Below are 22,066 nucleotides of genomic sequence, written 5' to 3' on the forward strand. Positions count from 1 at the left end.
CATTTTGGTATAATTTCTAAGTATAATTGGTGTTACTTAGAATTCGGTTGTGTGAAAGAAAATATTTCTCTTGATTCTTGCAACACCTTAAATATGAGTGTAGAACTCCTCTAAACACCATAATATTTTCTTATAATATGCTCACAGAATTCGGGCGTGTATAATATATCAAAACTGAAAAAAAACTGCCTGCATCCTAAAATAACCGCAAGTGCATAGTCAGAAGAACACTTATTTTTTTTATATGGATTTAGTATTATTTATAAGGTCCAAAAGACTTGACTTTGTTAAAAAAGAAATTGATTTTTGTTCAGACCCTAATCACTATCATGATACCAAGCCTTCTGGCAGAAAATATATGAAATACTAGCTAGTGTAGGATTTACGCTTCAAGCAGAAACTATATATATATAGAAACTTTTTCCTGGTAAATGGACTTATAAGACTATTAAATAGGAAAAGATGTCAACATATTGTTGACCTAGTCAATGCGGACACAACACTTGACTATATATGCATATGCATCCTGACACAAGAAAACAACATGAATTTGAGCTAGCATGATTAATGACATTGTAAGGGGAATATTGTTTTGCTACAAGAGAAAAGGTAATAAAAAATAGCAGGAGGAGAACGGAGCAAATTAAGCTGCAAAACACGCCCCCATTATGCTAGCTACAAACATCCTTATTGGTTCTATGACCAGAAACTATACTTAATCCAACAAAGATTATCCAACTACAAGGAAGGGAAAACCAACAAGAAAACAAGACCAGCATGAACACCAACCCCCACCACGGGCAAAGGGGTCATCACATGCGTCCAACTCGCACTAGCTTACTCCATTAGTCAGAGAAGACGCCTCTCTCTCACCCAAGGTCCCTTCGGATGATGAGAGCTAGCTTGATCCCATGCATGAACTCACTCATGCGACTCAGTTGCTAACTTGCATTGTTTGCCACTACGCTATATAACGACGACCTTACTCCTCTCATTGCATCTGCTTGATCAAGTCTCTGGCTTACTGTGCTCGAGCTTATGTCTTGTATAAGCTCGATCGATGGGTCGGTCATGGCATCCTGCCTCCGTTGAAGGACGAGGCCGACTTCATCTCGGCCTCCAGGGAGCTCATATCGCTGCTGCTCTGGTGGTCTCCTCCTCCTCTCGGCGTCGATATCCCGCGCACCATGCCGCCTCCGCCGACGCCAAGGAAGTCCCGCGTCATGTCCCCGCCACCCTGGCCGAACTTCACCTCGTGCTCCGCCATGTCGCACAGCTGCCTGGGATCAAACATCCCCGCGCTGACGGCGCCGTTGCCGCCGCCGAACATTCCTCCGGCACCGACGCCACCTCCAGCAAGCGAGTTCATCAGGTCGTTCAGGTTCGCGTCGCTCTGTTCCATGTGCGGCGTCGCCGGCCGCATGTGAGGGGAAGAACCCACGAAGCCTCGGAACATGGATGCCACGCCGCCGTTCGCGCTCGAGGTCGCGCCCATCTGCGCCGCCTTCTGGAGCAGAGCGGTCGCCGACATCTGCGGCAGCATGGAGGCTTGATCTCTGTAGAGCCCCGGGGGTGGAACTTGATCTCCACCACCAACGAAGTTGCCGCCAAAAATCCCCGCCGCCGATACCTCCGAGCCACCGCCTCCACCTGCTCCGCCACTGAACTGGTCATTGTTCACGAGCCCCTGGCTTGCATGCTCGTGACTGGACCCCGAGCTGATGCCATTGTTAGCAAAGAAACCCAGGTTGAAGAGGCTGGGGCCTGAGGCGCCGGGGCCCCCAGCACCGTTGCCTTGGAGGTCGGGCATCTGCATGAGTCCATGGAAAGGCTTGTTGGCCTGCAGGTACGAGTGCGGGCCATTTCCCGCGTCGTCCCCAAAGTCCTGCCCGACCGATGCCCCCGCGTTGAGGAAGAAGGACGCCGACGACGGCGGAGCCTGCGGCGGGCGGAAGGCGGACGCACCGTTGGGCGACAGGAGGTGGTCGAGGCGCGCGGCGATGCTGCTGCCGCCGCCGGCCGTGGCGCCGAGTCGGAGGAGCTCCGGGGACGGGTGGTGGTGGTGGTGGGCGTCCTGGAGAGTGGAGGTGAGGTGGGAGCCCACCTGCGAGAGGCTGAGCGCCATGTTGCCCGCGTTGGTGGCGCCGTAGAGATGGCTGGTGAGGCTGCTGAGGCTGGTCGGCGGCAGCCGCGCGCTTTCCTGCGCGAGCGCATCGCAGAACGCCCGGTGGGTGATGAAGCTGTCCCTCCTGCATGGACCAACGCATCGACGAATAAGATAGGATATCATATCACGCATGCTTGAGCTTTCAGCTTGCATTGCTGTGTTGTGTTGTGTAGCTAGGTCAGAACTCAGAAGGGAAGCAGACAATCGCATGAGCCCAAGACGGCGCAGTGAAAATGTACAGTAAAAGTTGATGCGACAAGTAAGCATGCAGGTTTCGTAGGAAAACTGCAGGCAGACGCATGCATGCATGGCCCATGTCACGTTGCAGACGGCGCAGGCACCGAGGAACAGCGGCATCTCGGGTTAAGATACTGTTTCTGATGGACATGTGAAGGCAGCTGCAACTGGATGCATATGCATGCTAATGTTGTGTTTGTAGCTAGAATTCATGGATCTGAACGGTAGTGATCTTTTTTTTTTTTGGCCGAATAGCCGTATTGGTCCCTCAACTAATACTCAAAGCCCATTTTCATCCTCAAACTTTCAAAAAGCCGTATTAGTCCTCAAACTCTACTTTTAGGTTTAATTTCATCCCAAAACTATGAAGATGATCGTTTCAGTCCTCAAACTTTGCATTTTGGGCTCAACTTGATCCGTAAATTATCAAAATGTATTTCAGACTTTAAACTTTTATTTTTCAACTGAACTTTGTCTATCGTCCTATGTGGAACGTTGCACTATTGCACCCGTTCATCTCCAACACCACCAGCGACTGGAGATAAAACATATAATATTCATAAAAAAAACTCTTTAGTGGCCATTAATAATCCCAAGCTATTATGTTACCTTATAATGGTACCGTTTATATATATATATATATATATATATATATATATATATATATATATATATATATATATATATATATATATATATATATATATATATATATATATATATATATATATATCCGATTAAATAATTTTTGTGGGAGCAATTACAGTTGCTTGGAATGTTATTTATTCCCTAAGAATACATGGATATATACTGAAATAATAGCAAATCTATAATTTTTTTCCTTAGCTACTTCTAGAGTTAGGCTCACCTAGATAATTAGTGTATAAAATAATATTTTTTATCCATAGGCTAAAAATAGTTCATATTTAAGAATATTTATATCTATATGCATCTTAGAATATGAATATAAATGTTGAAAGTCTGCTATCCGATTCGCTAGCTGGGACGACACTAGGGACAATAGTACCTAACAATAACCATCCATCTCAAAACGTGGGTGGTGCTGGACCATAACCCTATATTATTATAGTTGAGCCAAAATGCATTTTGTAATTCATGGATAAAATTATGCCTAAAATATAAAGTTTTATTTATAGACAAAGTTGAGTTGAAGATAAAGTTTAGACCAAAATGCACTTTGATAGTTTATGGATGAAATTGAGTCCAAAATGCAAAGTTTGAAGACTGAAATGATCATCTTCATAGTTCTAGGATGAAAGTGAGCCCAAAAGTAGAGTTTGAGGACGAAAATAGCTATTTTAAAACTTCAGGGATGAAAGTGAGCCTCGAGTAATAGTTCAGGGACCAAAACGGCTATTCTGCCTTTTTTTTCTCTTTTCCCTGAAGGCTATGCAAATTTCCTTTTTGTGGATAAAAGAGTCTGCAGTATGTGATGTGTGCCATCAGGAGTTTATTTCACCTCCCCAATGTCTTATTTGGATGCATGTGCCACATGCATCCAAACAAGCCCTAATGGTGCTAGAGACTAGTATTACCTGAAACATTACATGGTTTGTCTTGTCTGATAGCATTGGTCAAAGGTGTTTGGTAACCATGCATTGACGCATGCAGACATCAAAAGGAGCAGGCTAGCCTCACCACAAAGCTAGCTCAAGATCCCATAAACCCATGTCAATCAATAATGGAGAAAGAAAAGGTGAGATGTGCTGGATAGCATTGCCAGGTTCCCACTAGTAGGAAGCTTGAGACGAGGAAAGGCAGCAAGACATATAGGCATCAGAACTGTCATGCATCTACACGAACACACACACACACACACACCCCAAGGAGATCAGAAAACTTTGTGGGGCTGGTAAGCTCACTTCCCAAGGGACCAAGACACAGTAATCTTTTTTTTTTTGCAAGCCTTGAACCACGCAGTAAATGAATCTAATAGCTGGCCCTAATCAAGATTACTGTTTGACAACAAAACGTGTGGACTCTATGGATTTAGTGTGAGCAAACAGTGGAAGAGAAGTACCTCTTCTGTTGATGCAACTCAAGCGGCCATTAATGCAACTCCTGTTGATGCAACTAAGTAGTACTATATATGCTTACTCCTACTCCCTATTGGAGAATTTTTGCCATATCCATGAAAGAGAGTAGTGAGAATGAGCACACCACTTTGGGACATGTTTAACACCGCCAGCGCCAAGAAATGTGAACAGTGGCTCAAAGTTACACCTACTAGGGCATACTGTGAGAGGCCAGGTCATGGCAAACGTATCCATGAAAAGGGGTGGACCTGGCCTGGCTAGGTCGTCTGGGCGCCTGGCTCACTGGCACGGCCAACGAACGGCCCTGCCTGCCACATCTAGACAGCGGCCAACTCACATGAGAACAAGCTAGGCTTACATGGCAGCCAAGCCAAGTGATAGGGCTGCCGCTCCTTACAAGTTGACGGAACGAGAGCCTGCTAGTCCTTGCAACTTGACTGCTCCTGACAGGATGGACCAGTAAAAATGTGGGTCTACAGGGTCAGTAACAACATACGCATCCATATCTGTGTAAACATGCATGATGGGTAACACTGACGAATCAGTTCAGCCGTCCATCCAGGGGAAAAAAAAGAGAGAAAAAGATAGATAAATACTAGTGACTGTGACGAGTGTCTGGCGACACAGAAGGAGAGAGTTTGCTGGTTCCTGCTTCCCTAGGGAGGGAAGTCGGAAAGGGAAGCATCATCACCAAGGCCAAAAGGCTCAAAACAGAAGCCATTTCTGCATTTCACGTGCAAGCAGTCCTCCAGCACGCCCGGCCTGGCTAGCTTTTCCTCTCTCTCTCTCTCTCTCTCACTCACGGCCGATCTATCTTCGTTCGTCTTTCTAGCTCATCATCAGGCAGGCCAGCTGAGCTGAGCAGCGAGCACCAAAACTATACCTACAGGCGCCGTGTCGCCGCAAGCCCAAACAAAACCCTAACCCTAAAGAAGGCCAGCCGAGCCAAACCATGGAACGTTCCTAATACTTTACTCGCTCACCGAATCCAAGAGGTAGCCATAAGCGGACAGCGCTACAACAGGCTCATGCAGTGCAAAACCCCATGACGATGCCATGCCTAGCTTTATACACTTGCCATATCATGATGCAGCAATCATGAACATACTCTATATGTACATACACACATACATACAAATGCAATGCAGCTACTACCTTGCCATCTGTGCACGTACTGCTGATATATACAGTGCACACGAACGAGGAGAGGTGAATGCATGGGAGAAACCGGCCGGACACGGGAGCGAGAGCGAGGCGTAGGCGGCTTACCGGGAGAAGAGTGTGCCGCAGTCGCATCGGTACTCGCGGGTGCCGCAGATCTTGGAGTGCGCCTTCCAGTCCGACTGCACGGCGTAGCGCTTGGAGCACTTGTCGCACTTCCACTTCTTCTCGCCGTGCTTGCGGCAGAAGTGCTTCTTGATCCCCGTCAGGTCGCCGAGGGCGCGGGACGGGTCGTGGTGCACGCACGTCGGCTCCGGGCACAGGTACACGCGCCGGCGCTGCGCCTGCAGCGGGTTCTTCTGCTTCAGCTTCCACGGCAGGTTGTGCCCGCGCCGGTGCAGCTGCAGGTTCTGCTCCCGCTGGAACCCCTTGTTGCACACCTCGCACACGAACCGGTTCGTCGCCAGCAGCGTCTTGGGCGACAGCGCGATCACCTCAGCGTCGGGGTCTGCTTCGTCGTCCCATCGATTGATAGAGAGGAGAAATCAAACACAAGTCTAGTTAGCTACTAATATATACTATAGCTTTGCAAAAAAGAATAAAAGAGAAGAAATTTACCGCTCGCCGGTTTGGTGAGAGAAAAATATCGTTCCAGTTTATAATTCACGATCGTATACGAGCAAGCGAACAGGCTAACTGATGCATGCATGATGATGGACAGGACGGAAAATTTACTTTGAATTCAGCGAACAGTAAAAGTATGCATGGATGCATAAGGATAGATGATCGTCAGCACTTGTCTTGTGGATTGGGAAGGAAGACGATTGGGTTTTTATGTATTGATGATTGGGTTTTTATTAATTATTGTTCTATGTGGGAGTAATTAATTAATATTTTGCTTATAAGTTAGCCATGCATGATTAAGAAACGATGGTGGGAGCTAGTAGTACTGATGATATAGTAATTTGGGGACGGAAGATATTTGTTTTTGTTTCCGCTTTTCTCTCGGTGGGTGTGAGCTGTGGCACCATAGAGATTTTTTGGGAAGGAGAGGAGAGTTTGCAGGAAGAGATATAGAGAGCAAAGGAATCGACATGGATTGTGTCATGGCTCCTATTTGCTTCTCATAATTGGGGGAAGAAGAAGAACTGAGTAACAGCTCATGCATGCACACATGGAATCTTGGGATGTAAACTGATTTTGTTTTCTTCTTGAAAAATATATGGAACTTCGTTAGTTTTTTTTATTGTTTACCAAACAAAATAAGTTGGTAGGAGTTTGAATTCTTCAACCGGTTAAAACAAAAACGTGAGCCTTGCTGCAAAGAACACAAACAAGAGGCCAGGGAAAAAAAAACTGGTACTAGCGCCATGAATTGAATGAAGTCTACTGACTCCAGGCTTCCATATTCTTCACCTGAATTAATTCTCACTCTCAGCTCAGGTGTGACTGTGAGGACAGACAGAGAGCTTTAGGCCTTGTTTAGATGCATCCCAAATTCCAAGTTTTTTCACTCTCTCTCCATCACATCAATTTTTAGCCGCTTGCATAGAGTATTAAATGTAGGTAAAAAAAATAACTAATTACACAGTTTAGTTGGAAATCACGAGATGAATCTTTTGAGCCTAGTTGGTCCACGATTGGATAATATTTGTCAAATAAGACGAAAGTGATACTATTCATCAGGTTGAAATTTTTTCGCAATCTAAACGAGGCCTTAAATGAAGTATATTGATTGAAAGGTGCAAACTGAAGGCCAAGCTCGTCTCGTCAAGTCTACAACTTGCTTTGCAGCCAAGGTAGGGAGGGGATCCACCTCGAACTAGGTAGGGAAGGAAGAGAGAGAAAACCAACAAGAACTTGAGAATAAGATAATTACTATACTTTTTTCATAAAATCCAGTTTCCAACCAAAAGAAAAACAGGCTGTAGTTTGCACACATCGATCTGCGGTGGAAAACCAGGCAACAATTCTCTGGACTATTAATTACCCAGTGCAGGGAGCAGTGATCACGAATCAAGAACACACAAACAAGAAGTGAAGAAACCACGAAGAAATGGAAAGAGAAACCGATCGAGTGCATGTGAGAGAAGAAGATGCTCCTGCTGCCAGCATCCAACTCATAAAACTCCAATCGATCCCAGACGAGCGAGATCTCTCGCAGGCTGCAGAGACCAGACCTGTATATGCAGTGTGCATGCACGACCGGAATCAGAAAGGGGTACTTGGGTTGCGTGAATTACCGGGCGTAGTCCTCTTCTTCTTGGGCGGTGGCTGCGCCGCCGCGGTCGGCGCGCCTGCTTGGCCGGACGACGCAGGCACAGCGCCTGCCACGCCGGGCAGCGCCGCTGCCAGCTGCTGCTGCGGTGATATCAGCGGCTTAATCTGGTCTTGCTGGTCCCCATCCCTAACGCCAAAGAACGCCGCCGCCGATGAATTCGATGCCATCACTACCGCCGCCTCCCGATTTATCCTGGCACCACCGGCTCGAACACGCCAACGACGACACAGCTTCTCCTTCCTGCCGGTCGCTTTGGCCCGTTGCTAGGAATAGGATTGGCAGTGCTCTTCGTCCTTCCCCTTCTTCGCTGAAACAAGCAAGACTTTCCAAGTGAGACAGGCATGGCAATCAGCAACGGCAACAACAGGCGCGAGTATATATCTCCAAGAAATTAAACACATGACACACACAGCATGCGAGCGGCGGCGACGACCATGGGAGCGAGACGAGAAAGATTTTGCTTTTCCTCCGATCCGGATACAAATCGAGGAGGAGCCCGACAGAACCAAGGAGATAAAGACCGAAAGGAGAGGAGGCCCCAAAATTCCTGATGGCTAGACCTTCTCATATGTATGTGCTTGGATTGGAATTGATCTGAAACAAGAAACAAATCGACAGGCAGCCGAGAAAAACTCCAAGGCATCGGCCGCTTAGGACTCTTCCGAGATTAACAAAAGAACAAAGTGGACAGGGAAATCCAAACAAACAGTTGCACTCAAAACAAGTAAAAAAGCAAAACAACAAAAGCTCGCAAACACCCACACCCGCAGACTCGTATATGACACAAACATACAGTGAGACAGATATATATTCATTTAACAGGGAAAAAAAATCGAGCGAGTTTGTTTCTTCTCTGTACCTCACTCTCCCTGGTAACCGCTGCTAGCCTGCTCCTCTCCTCTTGCTTGCTCTTGGTACTGAGGAGAGAGAGCAGTGGTGGTGTAGAGAGGATGGAGGAGAGGCTAAGAAGGCTATTCTCCCATTTCTCTCATTTCCTTGTCATACTTTTCCTTCTCTCTCTTCTCTCCTGCTGCTTTCCTATCCCACACTCTTATATGCCCCACTAGAAATCGAATTTCTGGAATTTCTCCTGCGCCCCCTTCCAAAGCCTATGCACACCCGGAAAATATACAGGAGAGGGAGTATTTTTATATACAACTCGGAGCAAGAGAGAGAGAGAGAGGAGAGAGAAAGGGGTACAGAGGATGGGAGCGGGGGGCAAGCTCACGCAGGCAAAGCGGTGTCGTGAAGCGTCTGAGGATTGGGTCCACCGACTGCGTGTGGGACTTACCTCTCGCCATCACACACGCGCGCACACCCGCAAAATTTTTTCCCCCCCGGGTTGTTTTGGCTTTTTAGATGTTTGTGGGTTGCAAGCATGCATTTACATGCGTGTGACAGGGTTTCGTATAGCCTTATTAATATATCAAACAAATACCACCTAATTTGTGTTAGATCTAACCGAACTTTTTGTTAGTATTTGTTTGCACACTTATATATTTTATATCTATAATGACTCACATCATGATTACTTCTAAGATATTACCATGTATCCTGTTCTATACGAAAGACTACCGACAAGAGTTGTTTTAGTCGCAACAATAAACATACTAAGGAACCAGCTAGTGTAGCGTAGACACTGACTTACTCCCTATATAGTACAAAATACGTTCTAACGGTCTATTGTTGTCCGTTTCATGTACACGTAAAAAGTTCGCTTGCTTGTGTGGCTATGATTAGCATATACCTACACAGTTGGTATATCCAACCAGAGTGATGCAACTTCTTTTGTAATCATATATAAAACTTATACGCGCTAATTTCCTATTTAAAATTATATATTCTACTAACAATTATGTATAGGATATCTACCTAGTTGCACAAGTGGATTAAATGGAGTGGCAAAATTTCGTTTTGTAATATTGATTGTTAGCAGTATGCACACTATTAATTATTTCTTGATGATCCAGCTAATTATTTTTTACACTTTTTTTTATCAAAACCACATCCGTGTGTAGGAATAAATAATATGACGCTATCACTAGCTGACACTCAAGCTCTGTCTGTCCTCTTGTGCACATAGGATGCCCGGCCCTGTTAGCTGTTGCTTGGGCTAGGTGTGCTACCAAAAGATACGGGAACCGTGTGTATTCAGATATGATCATCCACAACAATGCAAGGATACAAGCAATAGATGCAAAACGAGATGTAGGATCATCAGCACATTACATTCTGCCCCTTAACAAGTAAACTTAGTGTCCTTATTCTATCTTATACATTGATCAATAAATTAGATGAGAGTTGTAACTTGTATTATGCTAGCTAGTTTGATGCATTTGACATGCATTCATGGTGCATGACGACGACCAACCACGCGCATTCCACAGCAGTACATAGTAGTACATTGCATGTACACTTATATCCTTCCAAGAATTTTGCTGACCTTTTTTTTTCTCTCTTTATTTCTATTTTATCTATCAACAAGTAGGTGATTCGATGTAATATAAGCGGCTATTTTGAACAACGAACCCAGTTAGGACGTTGAATTTTCAGCCTAGAAAGTTTTTTTCCCCTTCCCTTAATTTAACCCAAACTCATCAACTACCCATCTCTCACGTAGTATTATATTAATTAGTAGGAAAGACTGGCAAATTTGAACGGCAGACAACCATGACGTACGTGTAAGAGCTGGAACAATCAATGTACAGGCTACGCAACAGTTCCAGTAGAACATGGAGAAAGCCTCTTCGAAAATGTCCAAGAAAGCCATCGATCGAGGCCAAATAACGTTCGCGAGGCATACAGTGCAGTGCAGAGCAGCCGTGGCACACTACTGCTACTACTGGGAAAACGTCCCAGAAAGCGGACGTAAGCTCGGCGCTTGTCGTTGTTGGCGCGCACGTCTCTCGCTCGGGTCTAGCTATAGTTTCGTCATGGCCTTCAACACGCTTTGAAAAAGTTTCGCCGGTAGCGACGACGTACGTCAAGATACTAAGCGTCGTGCACGTAAACGTCCTAGGTTATTGACACATGGGCATACAATATATATATATATATATATATATATATATATATATATATATATATATATATATATATATGCAAAATATATTTTCTTTTGTGGGTGCATGTGCAAAAAAAAGTTCAACAACCGGAAAGGAAAGGGAGAAATGGAAATCAACTTTGCTCTCAGGATTTTTTTTAATTTTAATACTTTTTGAAAACTAATTTTAAATTTAACATGGTCGGTTTTTTTTTTAACTAACACTTTTGGCCGCGCCTATTGCTCTGGCGCAGCCAAATGCCTGCGCCGCGCCATGCATGGTGGCGCGGCAGAGGGCTGACGTTGCGGTGACCGGAATCGCTGACCGCTGACGGGGCAGGGCCTGCCGCGCCACCGAGTTTGGCGCGGCAGTGCCGCGCTTTGATCCGTGGCGCGGCAGAGCCGAATAAAACCCAGCGGCCAGTCCCGCCTGCCCGAGCAGCAAGCCCGCCTGGCCGCTGCGCCCGACGCCCGCCCGGCGGTACCTGGACGGTTTAATCGGAACGCGTCGCGCCGATAGTGGGAGTTATTCTAAGCAGTGCTTGACGAAAAATTGGATCTGATTGAAACAAATATTTTTAAGGGGACTTATTTCTTGGGCTTTTTGGCCCCATATTGTAGGATCGGCAGCGACGCGACCATAGACCCTGGCTTCCTCGACCCCTCGCGCAAGACGCCGGCCACCGGCGTCGAGATACGGCGGGACTGCCGGTTCCCAAACTAGTTGCTACTTAATCTCACCGGCAGTGCTGCCGCGACGCATAGAAACGAATATAAAGCAAATAAATAAAGTCCGTGCGCAAGTTAACCACATAACATTTTCATTGGTTTGACATAACATAACCAAATAACCCTGCAAGTTTCGGACGCCAATATTCGTTCGAAACTTGCGGGGTTATTTGGTTACCTCCACAAAAGCCACGAGAACGCCTGACCCCTGCCATCTAGACTCGTAAAGCCGAAACGCTGCTTCATTGGACATCCTTGACAATTGTGTCACCTGGGTACAAAAACGCGGTTAGACAGTTTTAGTACACATACTTAATACCAAAAGGATAACAAATTGTATCATTCAAGTATCTTACCACGTATCTTTAAAGCGGGGCTCTCTGTAGCTGTGTGTTCTTCCTAGTAGTAACGTCGTACATATCTTCGATGACATCTTCCTCCGAGTCCTCGTCAATCGCCTCCTCAGTGTACGGAGGCTTGATATGTGTCCTTGTAGACCTGTGAAGCCACCGTAGGTACTCTTCGAAGGTGTGCTGGTCGTGTGGAGGACCCGCATGGACCGACTGTCGTACCCTGTTCTGCCACAAATGGATGTGCGCGTTGTGTGTCACGCACCAATCCTTGGTCTTGTACCTCTTCCTTCGGTCATACCTGCAACAAAACGATATTAGTTGTACCACACACACCTCTGAATTGTAGCTTTGTTATTAATCGATAACACACCCATGCAATCCTTGGTTGGTGGAGTAAAGCGGTGGTGGGCAGTCTGTCATTCTTCTAAACTGTCTGCAGACCCTGATGGGCAAGTGAATCTCGACCACATGGAAGAAAATAAGAGGGACATCGCAGCGATACTCGTTTTGACTTGTCCCTAGTGACAGGACTGAGATAGTACTAGAGCTCCGGAGCATCCCAAGGACACCAATGCACCTGAAATTTTGTAATTGAGTTAGGTTGTAATATAGTGTAGATCGAACAAGACACATGTATGATAGTAAAGAGAGCGTAACCTGGTGCTATGTCAGGACGTCGAGATCGTCTGTGTACTCCCTGTACTTGCGCCTCGCATTCCCTCTAACTAACTCTGATTCCGTCCAAATAAACAGAGCTGTAGTGAGTGTATCATGCCCGTTCTATTGCTACATTGAACATGATAATGCATTAGCCATTAATAAACTCATCATATGTAACCATATCGAAGAATATAATAAACTGAAGTACTTACCGGTAAACCAGTACTAAGTGGCCTTCCAACGGGCCATCGTTCCCAACACCAAACCTGGAGTAGGTACGAGCAACCTCCAAGGTTCGCATACCCTGAGGTGCGACGGCAGGCAACGCATAGCTGTTAATACGTCCATGCCAGGACTACGCTGCCCTAGCTGTACGCCGCTATGTTCTCCCACGGCTGGCGTAGTATGTCAAGAAAGATCCAGCTGATGGTGTTGCCCGAGGCGTCTGGGAAGAGGAAAGCACCAAGAAAGTGCTAGAGCCACACTCGAACGAACTTGGGAAGAGGAATGCACCAAGAAAGTGCCAGAACCACACTCGAGTGAACTTGTCGATCTAAGCCTCCTCAGCCTGTGGGTCCAAGTAATCAAAGCGTTCCGTGATCCAGGACGACGAAACACCGGAAGTTTTTCTGAAATTTACCAAAGAACATGAGACCCGATGGCTGCAGAAAAGCAATGCAAGTATTAAATAGGCTTTAATTTCTCACTTATTTTTCTTGAAAGCCTCGTCGTCCGGTGGAAGAAAGCCAGTAAACTGAGCCACCAGCTCCCTCCAGTGATCGTTGTCAACTATCCCTGTCACTGGAAGTCCCCCAACCGAAGACCAAAAATAGCCTTCACGTCCTGCATGGTCAAGGTCATCTGGCCACAAGGTAGGTGGAACGTGTGGGTCTCAGGCCTCCACCTGTTATAAGAATAGAACGACTGTTAGTTGCCTCAAATTTGTTACAAGAAAGTTTACGTACAAAGAATACACTCGCACCTGTCTACAGCTATAGTAAGTAGTGCTGGGTCAAGGGGCGGAAGACCGTGGTTGACAACACGGACAAGCTCGAGGAAGCCGACACGCCATATGTACGGCATATAACGCTCGTCCCACTTGTGCGCCCTGGTGTGCGTGCGGGGCCTCAAAGTAGGCAAGGCCACCTCTGCGTCGTTGTCACTCAAGATGTGTGCTCGGTGCTGGTCGTCGTACTCCACCTCAAGAATGGGGTACAACGGGTGTTGCGTGGGAGGGGCCATCCTGTTACAAATTGATAAACAAAGCGTTAAAGTATTTAAATTAACAAAATTCAAATTAATATTATGTAGCATTGCAAAATTTGAACTACTTGTTATGCAATATGAAAGCACATGTATATATTCAAAGTAAAATTAACAGACATATCACGCACTAGTAACATAAACAACTTCTCTAGGAATATAAGCATTTGATGAAACTTCATAAAGTCATCAAAATCGACGTATCACGCACTAGTAAGTACCGACATTTGTAAACTAGTATCTATACCCAAAATCCCTAACTAAATAACTAACTATAAACTAAATAATAAATACATAATCAATCCCTAAACCCAAAATCCTAACCTCAAACCTAAAAACTACCTACGTAAATCACAAATAAATTCACTAACCTAACTATCCTAAATCACTAACTATCATAAATCAAAAACAATCATAAAACCCTAACTATCCTATATTACTAATTATCCTAAATCACTAATTATTCTAAAACAATAATAATCAAAATAACATGAAATCGAGAGGGAGGTACCTTAGGAGCGGGCGGCCTTAACGCGTCGGCATTCGTGGTGCGGCCGGCGCGGGCTCGAGCGGGGCGCAGCCGCGTGCGGGCGCTGCGCGGCGGCGGGGCGCGTGCGGCTGGCGGCGGGTGGGCGGACAGGGGTGCGTGCTGGCAGGGGGCTCGCTCGCGATATTTATTCGGCTCTGCCGCGCCACGGATCAGGGCGCGGCAGTGCCGCGCCAAGCTCGGTGGCGCGGCAGGCCCTGCCCCGTCAGTGGTCAGCGATTCCGATCGCCGCCACGTCAGCCCTCTACCGCGCCAACATGCATGGCGCGACACAGGCATTTGGCCGCGCCAGGGCAATAGGCGTGGCCAAAAGTGTTAGTATAAAAACAACCCGACCATGTTAGATTTAAAATTAGTTTTCAAAAAATATTAAAATTAAAAAAATCGCTCTCAGTGGGCGTGGCAGTGTTCGACGTGTCACTGATGTGGTAGCTAGCCTTGATGAGAAGATGCGCACGTGTTGTGTGCACAGTTGACACATGTCCGACCCATACACATTATAGACTATGGTGGCGTACCCTATAAAAAAGACTGGTGGCGTACGATTTTCTTTTTCCCATAGTGTATCTCAAACAACCGTTGGTTTGGGCTTTGATGTAAAGTCCCTTCGTTCCAAATTGTAAGTTGTTTTGGCTTTTTTTAGATACAATAACTTCTACTATATACCTATATCTAGGTACACATGAAAAATTATGTATCTAGAAAAGCCAGAATAACTTACAATTTAGAACATAACTTCTATTATGTACCTAGATATATATTATGTCTAGGTATACTGTAAAAATTATGTATATAGAAAAGTCAGAACAACTTATAATTTGGAATTAAGGGAGTACCTTACTTCCCGTCATCTCCTCCTTACAGTTTCATGAATTGTAGTGCTTGACACCATTCGCCAATCGCCTTTCACAGGCTCACTGCCGCTAGGCTTCGAGGTTCGGTTTTGAAATGCCATTCTCCTTACATGGAGATAGGAACGAAGACATGGCATAAGAGAGATCAAAATCAACACTTCCTTGGTATTGCAGGGCGTAGTTAGGTCACTGCACATAGTGTTTGATTTGAAAATTATGCCATAGTGAACTAACTACACCCTACAGTACGTACCGGAGACGAGGCTCGTCAGGAGACAAAATGTTTTTAGGGTGGTCGAGGAGAGGAGAGAGGGATAGACGACCTAGACGGTATGGACTCCTGATCGTGTAGGACATGATGACCAACTAGAAATAGGCTACACAAAAACATATCAAAATAACACATCACGATGACAATAGGTTAGGCATCAACTTTTTTCCAACATCTAACGTACTCGGAATAAAAAAAACATTTAGAATTATAGTTGTCATTTTTCTAATTTGGAGCTGAACTATTTGCCACCTTATGCAACGACACTCTCTATATATAGATATAATATATACAAGATCTAACATAACACTCTAATGTCAGCCTATCTACATAATTTATGCAAAGACAAATATGAATATAGCAATAGGTTACGCATCAACTTTGTACCGACATCTAACGTATTCTTACTAAAAATAGTTTAGATTTATAGTTGTCGTTTTCCTGATTCGGAGCTGGATTATTTGCCACGTATACAACATCTAACATAATGGTCAAATGTCAGACCTACTAAATAATTTGTGCAAAGGCAAATATAAATAGAAAAAAATAAGGTTAGCATGTAGGAACACAGGAGGCAGAGATCTGATGTACAGAGGCATAGAGGGGTGGATCCATTCATTGGGCCATAGCGTAGGTGGATATAGGGTTGTTGATTTGGCCGTCGATGGCGGAAGATGCCGTGGTTGGGTGAGGAAACACATGGTGCGCGTGTGTGTGAAATAAACACTGATCATCTAGGGGCCTCCCACTTGATCTGAGAGAGAAGGGGATATATATGGGGGGATTTGGGGTTCTCCCTAGTTTGAAGGCTTGAGCACGGACTATGTTGGAGCAAGTTTTTTCCCTAATCCCTAAAAATTAGAGTTGGGGCTCTATTTAGGGGTGTTATAGGAGATGCTCTTAATGTCTTTAAGATTTCTTCAGAATAAACTATGGTTATTAGGCTTAGATGATCATATTGTCTTGAGGTTAGCACTTTTGGCCCCTCCTAGATCTCGCTTCATGCTCTAACACAAGGTTCATTATGCCAACCAGTAATATGGGAGCCCCAGGGAGACTAAAGCTAAAAAAATGAGCACAAGCAAACCAAGACTCAAACCTATCATGGATGAATGAGTGGAAAAGAGTTGAACTCTCCCTAAACAATCACAAGCTCGTAAAACAATGTAAACATGTCGATGTTTTGTTACCTAACTATGACTATAGGGTGTTGTGCGAGTAGCATATCTAGATAGTAGCACATATATTATGATGTTTATACTAGTTCAGAAGGAGGACGTCCTACGTCCAGTGTATGTGAATTGTATTTCTTATGTGCTAACACAGGGACCCCTCAATTAACCATGTAAAACCAAGATGTTATCCTATCCTATGACCATGGCTTAACACCTAAAAGGTCCTAAATGGCTAGAGGGGGTGAATAGCCTATTTAAAGTTTCTACAACAACAATAAGACAACTTGTTAGTCAACTAAATGGTGAAGCGAATTTTGCGCTAGCACTACAAGTGTTGCAAGCCACCTATCCATAATTCTAGTATGCTATGATCTCTAGTAATCACACAATGGCTATGTCACTAATTTTACTACTAGTGAGAAACCTAGCAAGAGTAATTCAACTAATTTCTATGCTATACTAGAGAGCTACTTAAACCAGCTAGGCTAACTCTACACAAGATATCACTAAAACTATAAATACAAGAGAGGTAGACGATTTTATACCGAGCCCGACAAGTGAAAAATCAATCACAATGAATACCAATTTGACACAATGATTTTTTTCACCGACGTTCACTTGCTTGCCGGTAAGCTAGTCCTCGTTGTGGCGATTCACCCACTTGGAGGTTCACGCGCTAATAGGCATCACACGCCTAACCCGCAACCTGGTGCCGCACAACCAACACAAGATGGGGATCCACAAGCCACGGACAATCCACTAAAGATGTCTTTCGTGATCTCCCACGGGGAAGGCTCAAGAACCCCTCACAATCACCATGATCAGAGCCGGAGATAAGCACCACCTTCCGCTCAACGATCCTCACTGCTCTAATCCATCTAGGTTGTAAGGAAAATGGACCCTAGGCCCATTTACTTTGGATTTTGGTGTTTGATGACCAACACAACCAAATTAAACTAATGGATTTGCAAGTGATTGTTTTGTAGTTCAATAGAATGCAAGACATGACTTGGACAAAGGCGACGTGATGATCCGATGATCAACACCTTAAGCAAGACCTTAGGAGCACAAGAGAAGACCCAAGATATCAAGCAAAGTCCAAGCACGAAGACAGGAACCAAGCCGCACGGAAGATCACGAAGAAACGAGCTCACAGAAGCACCCGGACGCTGGAGGAAAGCGATCGGACGCTCCGATCAGGAGGCTCGGCAATAGCAACAGCGACCGGATGCTGGACCAGATGCTGGCAGCAAACCGACCAGACGTAGGACAGCAGTGTCTGATCGAGTACAGAGAGGTTCTAGAGCGACGAACTTGCGATCGAACATGTCCGGTGGCATGTGACCGAACGCTGGCAGCGTTCGATCAGTTGTCCGTGGCTCCAACGGTCGGGACGACCAGATGCGTCCGGTCAGGACGTGATCAGTGTCCGATCAGTAGCAGAAAAGCGGGACTTCGTCCCCAATGGCTACTTTCTTAGTGGGGCTTATAAATACAACCCCCAACCGGCCATTTGAGTAGTGTGGAGCTGAGGAAACATATCAAGGGTGTTGATACACTATTTTAGTGATCTCCACTTGCATAGTGCTTAGTGTTTTATTAGGTGATTAGCGTAGGTGCTTTGCGAAGTGCTTAGGTTGATTAGACCACCGCTTATACGCTTGCTCTAGGTTTAGGCCTAGTGTTTAGTAAGGTTCGCATACCTCTTACCACTTGGTGGTTGCGCGCACCAATGTTGTACATTGGAGGGGCTTGTAGTCTTACGAGATCACACCAACCGCGTTTGTAGTGTGGCCGCCACCGTGTACCGGAGAGAACAAGGCCCGCGGCGTTTTAGCCGGAAGCTTGATAGTGAAGATGGTGGGGAGCATCTGGGAGAGGCTTGCTGAAAGGCACATCGGAGACCCACTTGCTCATGGAGAAGGCCCGAGGCTATCCACGGAGTTACCCAACCAGGAGCCTGGCCCTTGCGAGGGGCTCCAACGAGGACTAGGGGGAAGCTTGCGCGCTTCTCTATACCTTGGTAAAAATACCAGAGTCGTCGATGGGAGTTTGCATATCTCTACCTTGCTCTTTAGCTTCCGCATTTATATTATTTGTATTACTCATTTTGCGGTAGAGATAGCAACACACTAGTAAAATCATAGTTGCACATTTATATAGTTTATCTATTGTATAGGTTTTGCTAGAGTTAGAAAAAGAGGCCACAGTTAAAAGTTAGATTTTTAAGTTACCTAATTCACCCCCCTCTTAGGCATCACGGTCCCCTTCAATTGGTATAAGAGCTAGGTTGGCTCAATTTGGACCTTTGGCTTAACCGCCATTGAGCCGACGCTATTTAGAGTGGTTGGGATGGATACCTCTAGGCCTCCGCACTTTGACGGCACTAACTTCTCATACTATAGAGCTAGAATGGCTTGCTACCTTGAGGCGGTTGATTTGGGAGTTTGAAGAGTCACTCGTGACGGGATGAAACCCATTAAGAATCCCAATAAACCCATAAAGAGTGATGAAAAGGAAATTTATTTTAATGCTAGAGCAAAGAATTGCTTGTTTGAATCATTTAGCATGGATGTGTTTAACCAAGTATTCACTTTAAACACGACACATGAAATTTGGTTAAAACTTCAAGAGCTCCATGACGATACAAGTAATGTCCGTGAGCAAAAACATTGTCTAGCCAAACAAAATTATGATTCCTTCAAAATGAATGATGATGAGCTTGTTCATGATATGTATTCTCGTTTGAATCTAATTATCAATGAGCTCCATTCTATAGGATTAACAAAGCTAGATGATGCGGACATCGTGAGGAAGATCATCTCCGTGCTACCACAAAAGAAATATGCAAGCATCATCACCATCCTTCATAATATGGAGGACTTGAGTACCATGACCTCGGCCATAGTCATTGGCAAGATAGTGGCATTTGAAATGTCACGCAAGATGGGTCAAGAAGAAGCCTCTTCATCAAGCAAAGGCAAAGCTCTTGCAGGTGGCAAGAAGAAGAAGATGAAGGGCAAGCAAGTTGAGACAAGCTCAAGCTCAAGCTCAAGCTCCTCAAGTGAAGAAGAAGATGATGATGAGGATGAGGATGAGGATGAGGATGAGGATGAGGATGATGATGAAGATTCAAGTGATGATGATCAATCTTCCTCCTCCACCTCCAACCTTGATGAAGAATCAATCAAACTTATCAATAAGGTGGAGAAGATGATCCAAAGGCTCAATGTCAAGGGTGTGCCCATCCAAATTCAATATATCATCTTCACCAATCAAAGAAATGAGCAAAGAAAAAGAGGATGTTATGGATACGGCGAGTTGGGGCACTTTGTGGAAGTTTGTCCAAACAAGCCCACACCCAAGACAAAGAAGAAGGCGTGCAAGAACCAAGCCCTCACATCAATAAGGTCATAGGATGATTCTTCAAGTGAAGAAGAACACCATCACAAGAGGCGAGGGCACAAGCACTCATCATCAAGCTCTTCACGTGTGTGCCTTATGGCACGAGGTAACGAAAGCTCATCCTCTAGTGAGAGTGATAGTGATGATGAAATACCTTCTTATGAAGAAATTGTGCAACAAAATCTTAATTATGCTAAAGTTTGCACTAGTCAACCAAAGAAGCTCGAAAAGATAAAAGAAAAGCTAGATAGTTCACAAGTAGTCTACAAAACATTGCTTGAACAATATGAGAACGTTGCTAATCTCAATGTTGAACTATCTAATAAAATTGAGCGACTTGAGGCTAGTGCAACAACAAATGCATGCACAATCAATGATGAGCAACTTGTAAAGAAAAATGAAATATTAAAAGAAAAGTTAGCTAGCTCACAAGATGCTTATAAAAGTTTGCTTGCTAAAATGAAAACTATGTGCAAATATTGTGATGAGCTAACTAATAATGTTGCTAATCTTGAAGCCGTTAGCACAACCCCCACCAAGGCATCTAAAAACAAAAGTTCTAACATGTCTAAAAAGGATGCCTCTACTTCTTGTAATGATTTATGTTTAGACTCATCCTTGTGCAACCAAGTTTGTGTTGAGAAAGTTATTGTAGATACATGCACACAAGAGGTTGCAAAGGAGAATGAGCAACTCAAGCAAGAAGTAGCTCGCCTCACCAAGGACTTGACTCAAGTGAAAGGCAAGACAAAGCAAGCCCAACTTCATCAATATAACACCGTCAAGGGAGTGAAGAAGCTTGATGAAAGACAAACCATGGTTTGCTACGTGTGCCACAAGGAAGGCCACAAGTCCTACGAGTGCAAAGTGAAGAATGGGGGAGGAGCAAAGAAGAATGAGAAAAAGCAAACAAGCAAGCTCTCCAACACCTACACCAACAAGGTGGACAAGAAGGCCTCCACACCATACTTGCTAAAGAAGAAGAAAAATGACAAGGTGGTGGCTATCAAGGTGAACAAGCAAGCCAACAATGAGGTCAAACGCTTTTGGGTGCCAAAGGAAATCATCTCCAACATGAAGAGCACCAAGAAGGTCTGGATCCCGAAAGGGAAGTGAGAAGTCCAATGGACTTCGGGAAATTTAGAGACTTGGCAAAGTTTGGATGCATTTCATGGGGTGCATCATAATGGACAAAATCATTGCCAAGTGGGTTAGTGAATACTATGGACCCAAATTCCCCTTCCCATGTTAGGTAACTAGATTCAATTTACTTCAATTGGTTTTAGATTTAAATTTTCCTACAATTGGTATTTTTTAGCATCTAGTTACTCTTCATGCCTAGGTTTGCTTTTGCATGCTTATATCTTTTGTCATGCATACACTAGGTATTTCATATGGTAGGCTTGTTCGGTTTTATTCTTATTCCTTGGAGCAATCCTACATGGTTTAAAATTGTTTAGGAGCACGGCACATAGCTTGTCCTTCAATTGTTCATCTAATATGTGCCAAAGTCCAAATTGTAGATAATTTCTCCCGAATATCGCCTTTGAAAATGACTCTCACATTCTTGTGATGTCATCTTTCAAGTGGTATTTTTTAATTCTAAAATCAATGTGCATGTTTCCTACAAGTATTCCATACTTATGTGCACAAATTTAGAGGGAGGTTACTCTACAAGTTGGTTACTTTGAGACTAACACCTTTTCAAGCTTATCATGTGTGTAGTAGTCTCATTACAAGGAAAATGGAGTCCCCAGAGTTAAGCATCATATTTCAAATATCCACCACCGATTGCAAGTGGTAGAAATCAAATTGATTTCTACATGTGGTATTTCTAAACTAATATCATCATGTTGATTTCAT

At 44.7% G+C, this 22,066-nt stretch overlaps 1 protein-coding gene across 3 annotated transcripts; it reads right to left on the bottom strand.

The window, feature by feature from the left end:
• Window positions 1–541: 541 nt before the first annotated feature.
• LOC136491168 (protein indeterminate-domain 5, chloroplastic-like) lies at window positions 542–9,028 on the bottom strand. 3 transcript variants are annotated; one of them, XM_066487402.1, is made up of 4 exons: window positions 8,763–9,028; window positions 7,866–8,210; window positions 5,731–6,130; window positions 542–2,249 (listed from the first exon to the last, which is right to left on the bottom strand). In XM_066487402.1, the coding sequence occupies exons 2-4, from the start codon at window positions 8,068–8,070 to the stop codon at window positions 1,070–1,072; spliced, it is 1,785 nt and encodes a 594-aa protein (XP_066343499.1). In that variant the 5' UTR covers window positions 8,071–8,210; window positions 8,763–9,028; the 3' UTR covers window positions 542–1,069. The 3 variants fall into 3 exon arrangements, with proteins under 3 accessions (XP_066343499.1, XP_066343501.1, XP_066343500.1); XM_066487404.1 differs by lacking the exon at window positions 8,763–9,028 and adding an exon at window positions 8,337–8,674; XM_066487403.1 differs by lacking the exon at window positions 8,763–9,028 and adding an exon at window positions 8,314–8,674.
• Window positions 9,029–22,066: the final 13,038 nt, after the last annotated feature.

This window comes from Miscanthus floridulus, chromosome 11 (genome assembly GCF_019320115.1).
Source record: "Miscanthus floridulus cultivar M001 chromosome 11, ASM1932011v1, whole genome shotgun sequence".
Lineage (NCBI taxonomy): Eukaryota > Viridiplantae > Streptophyta > Magnoliopsida > Poales > Poaceae > Miscanthus > Miscanthus floridulus.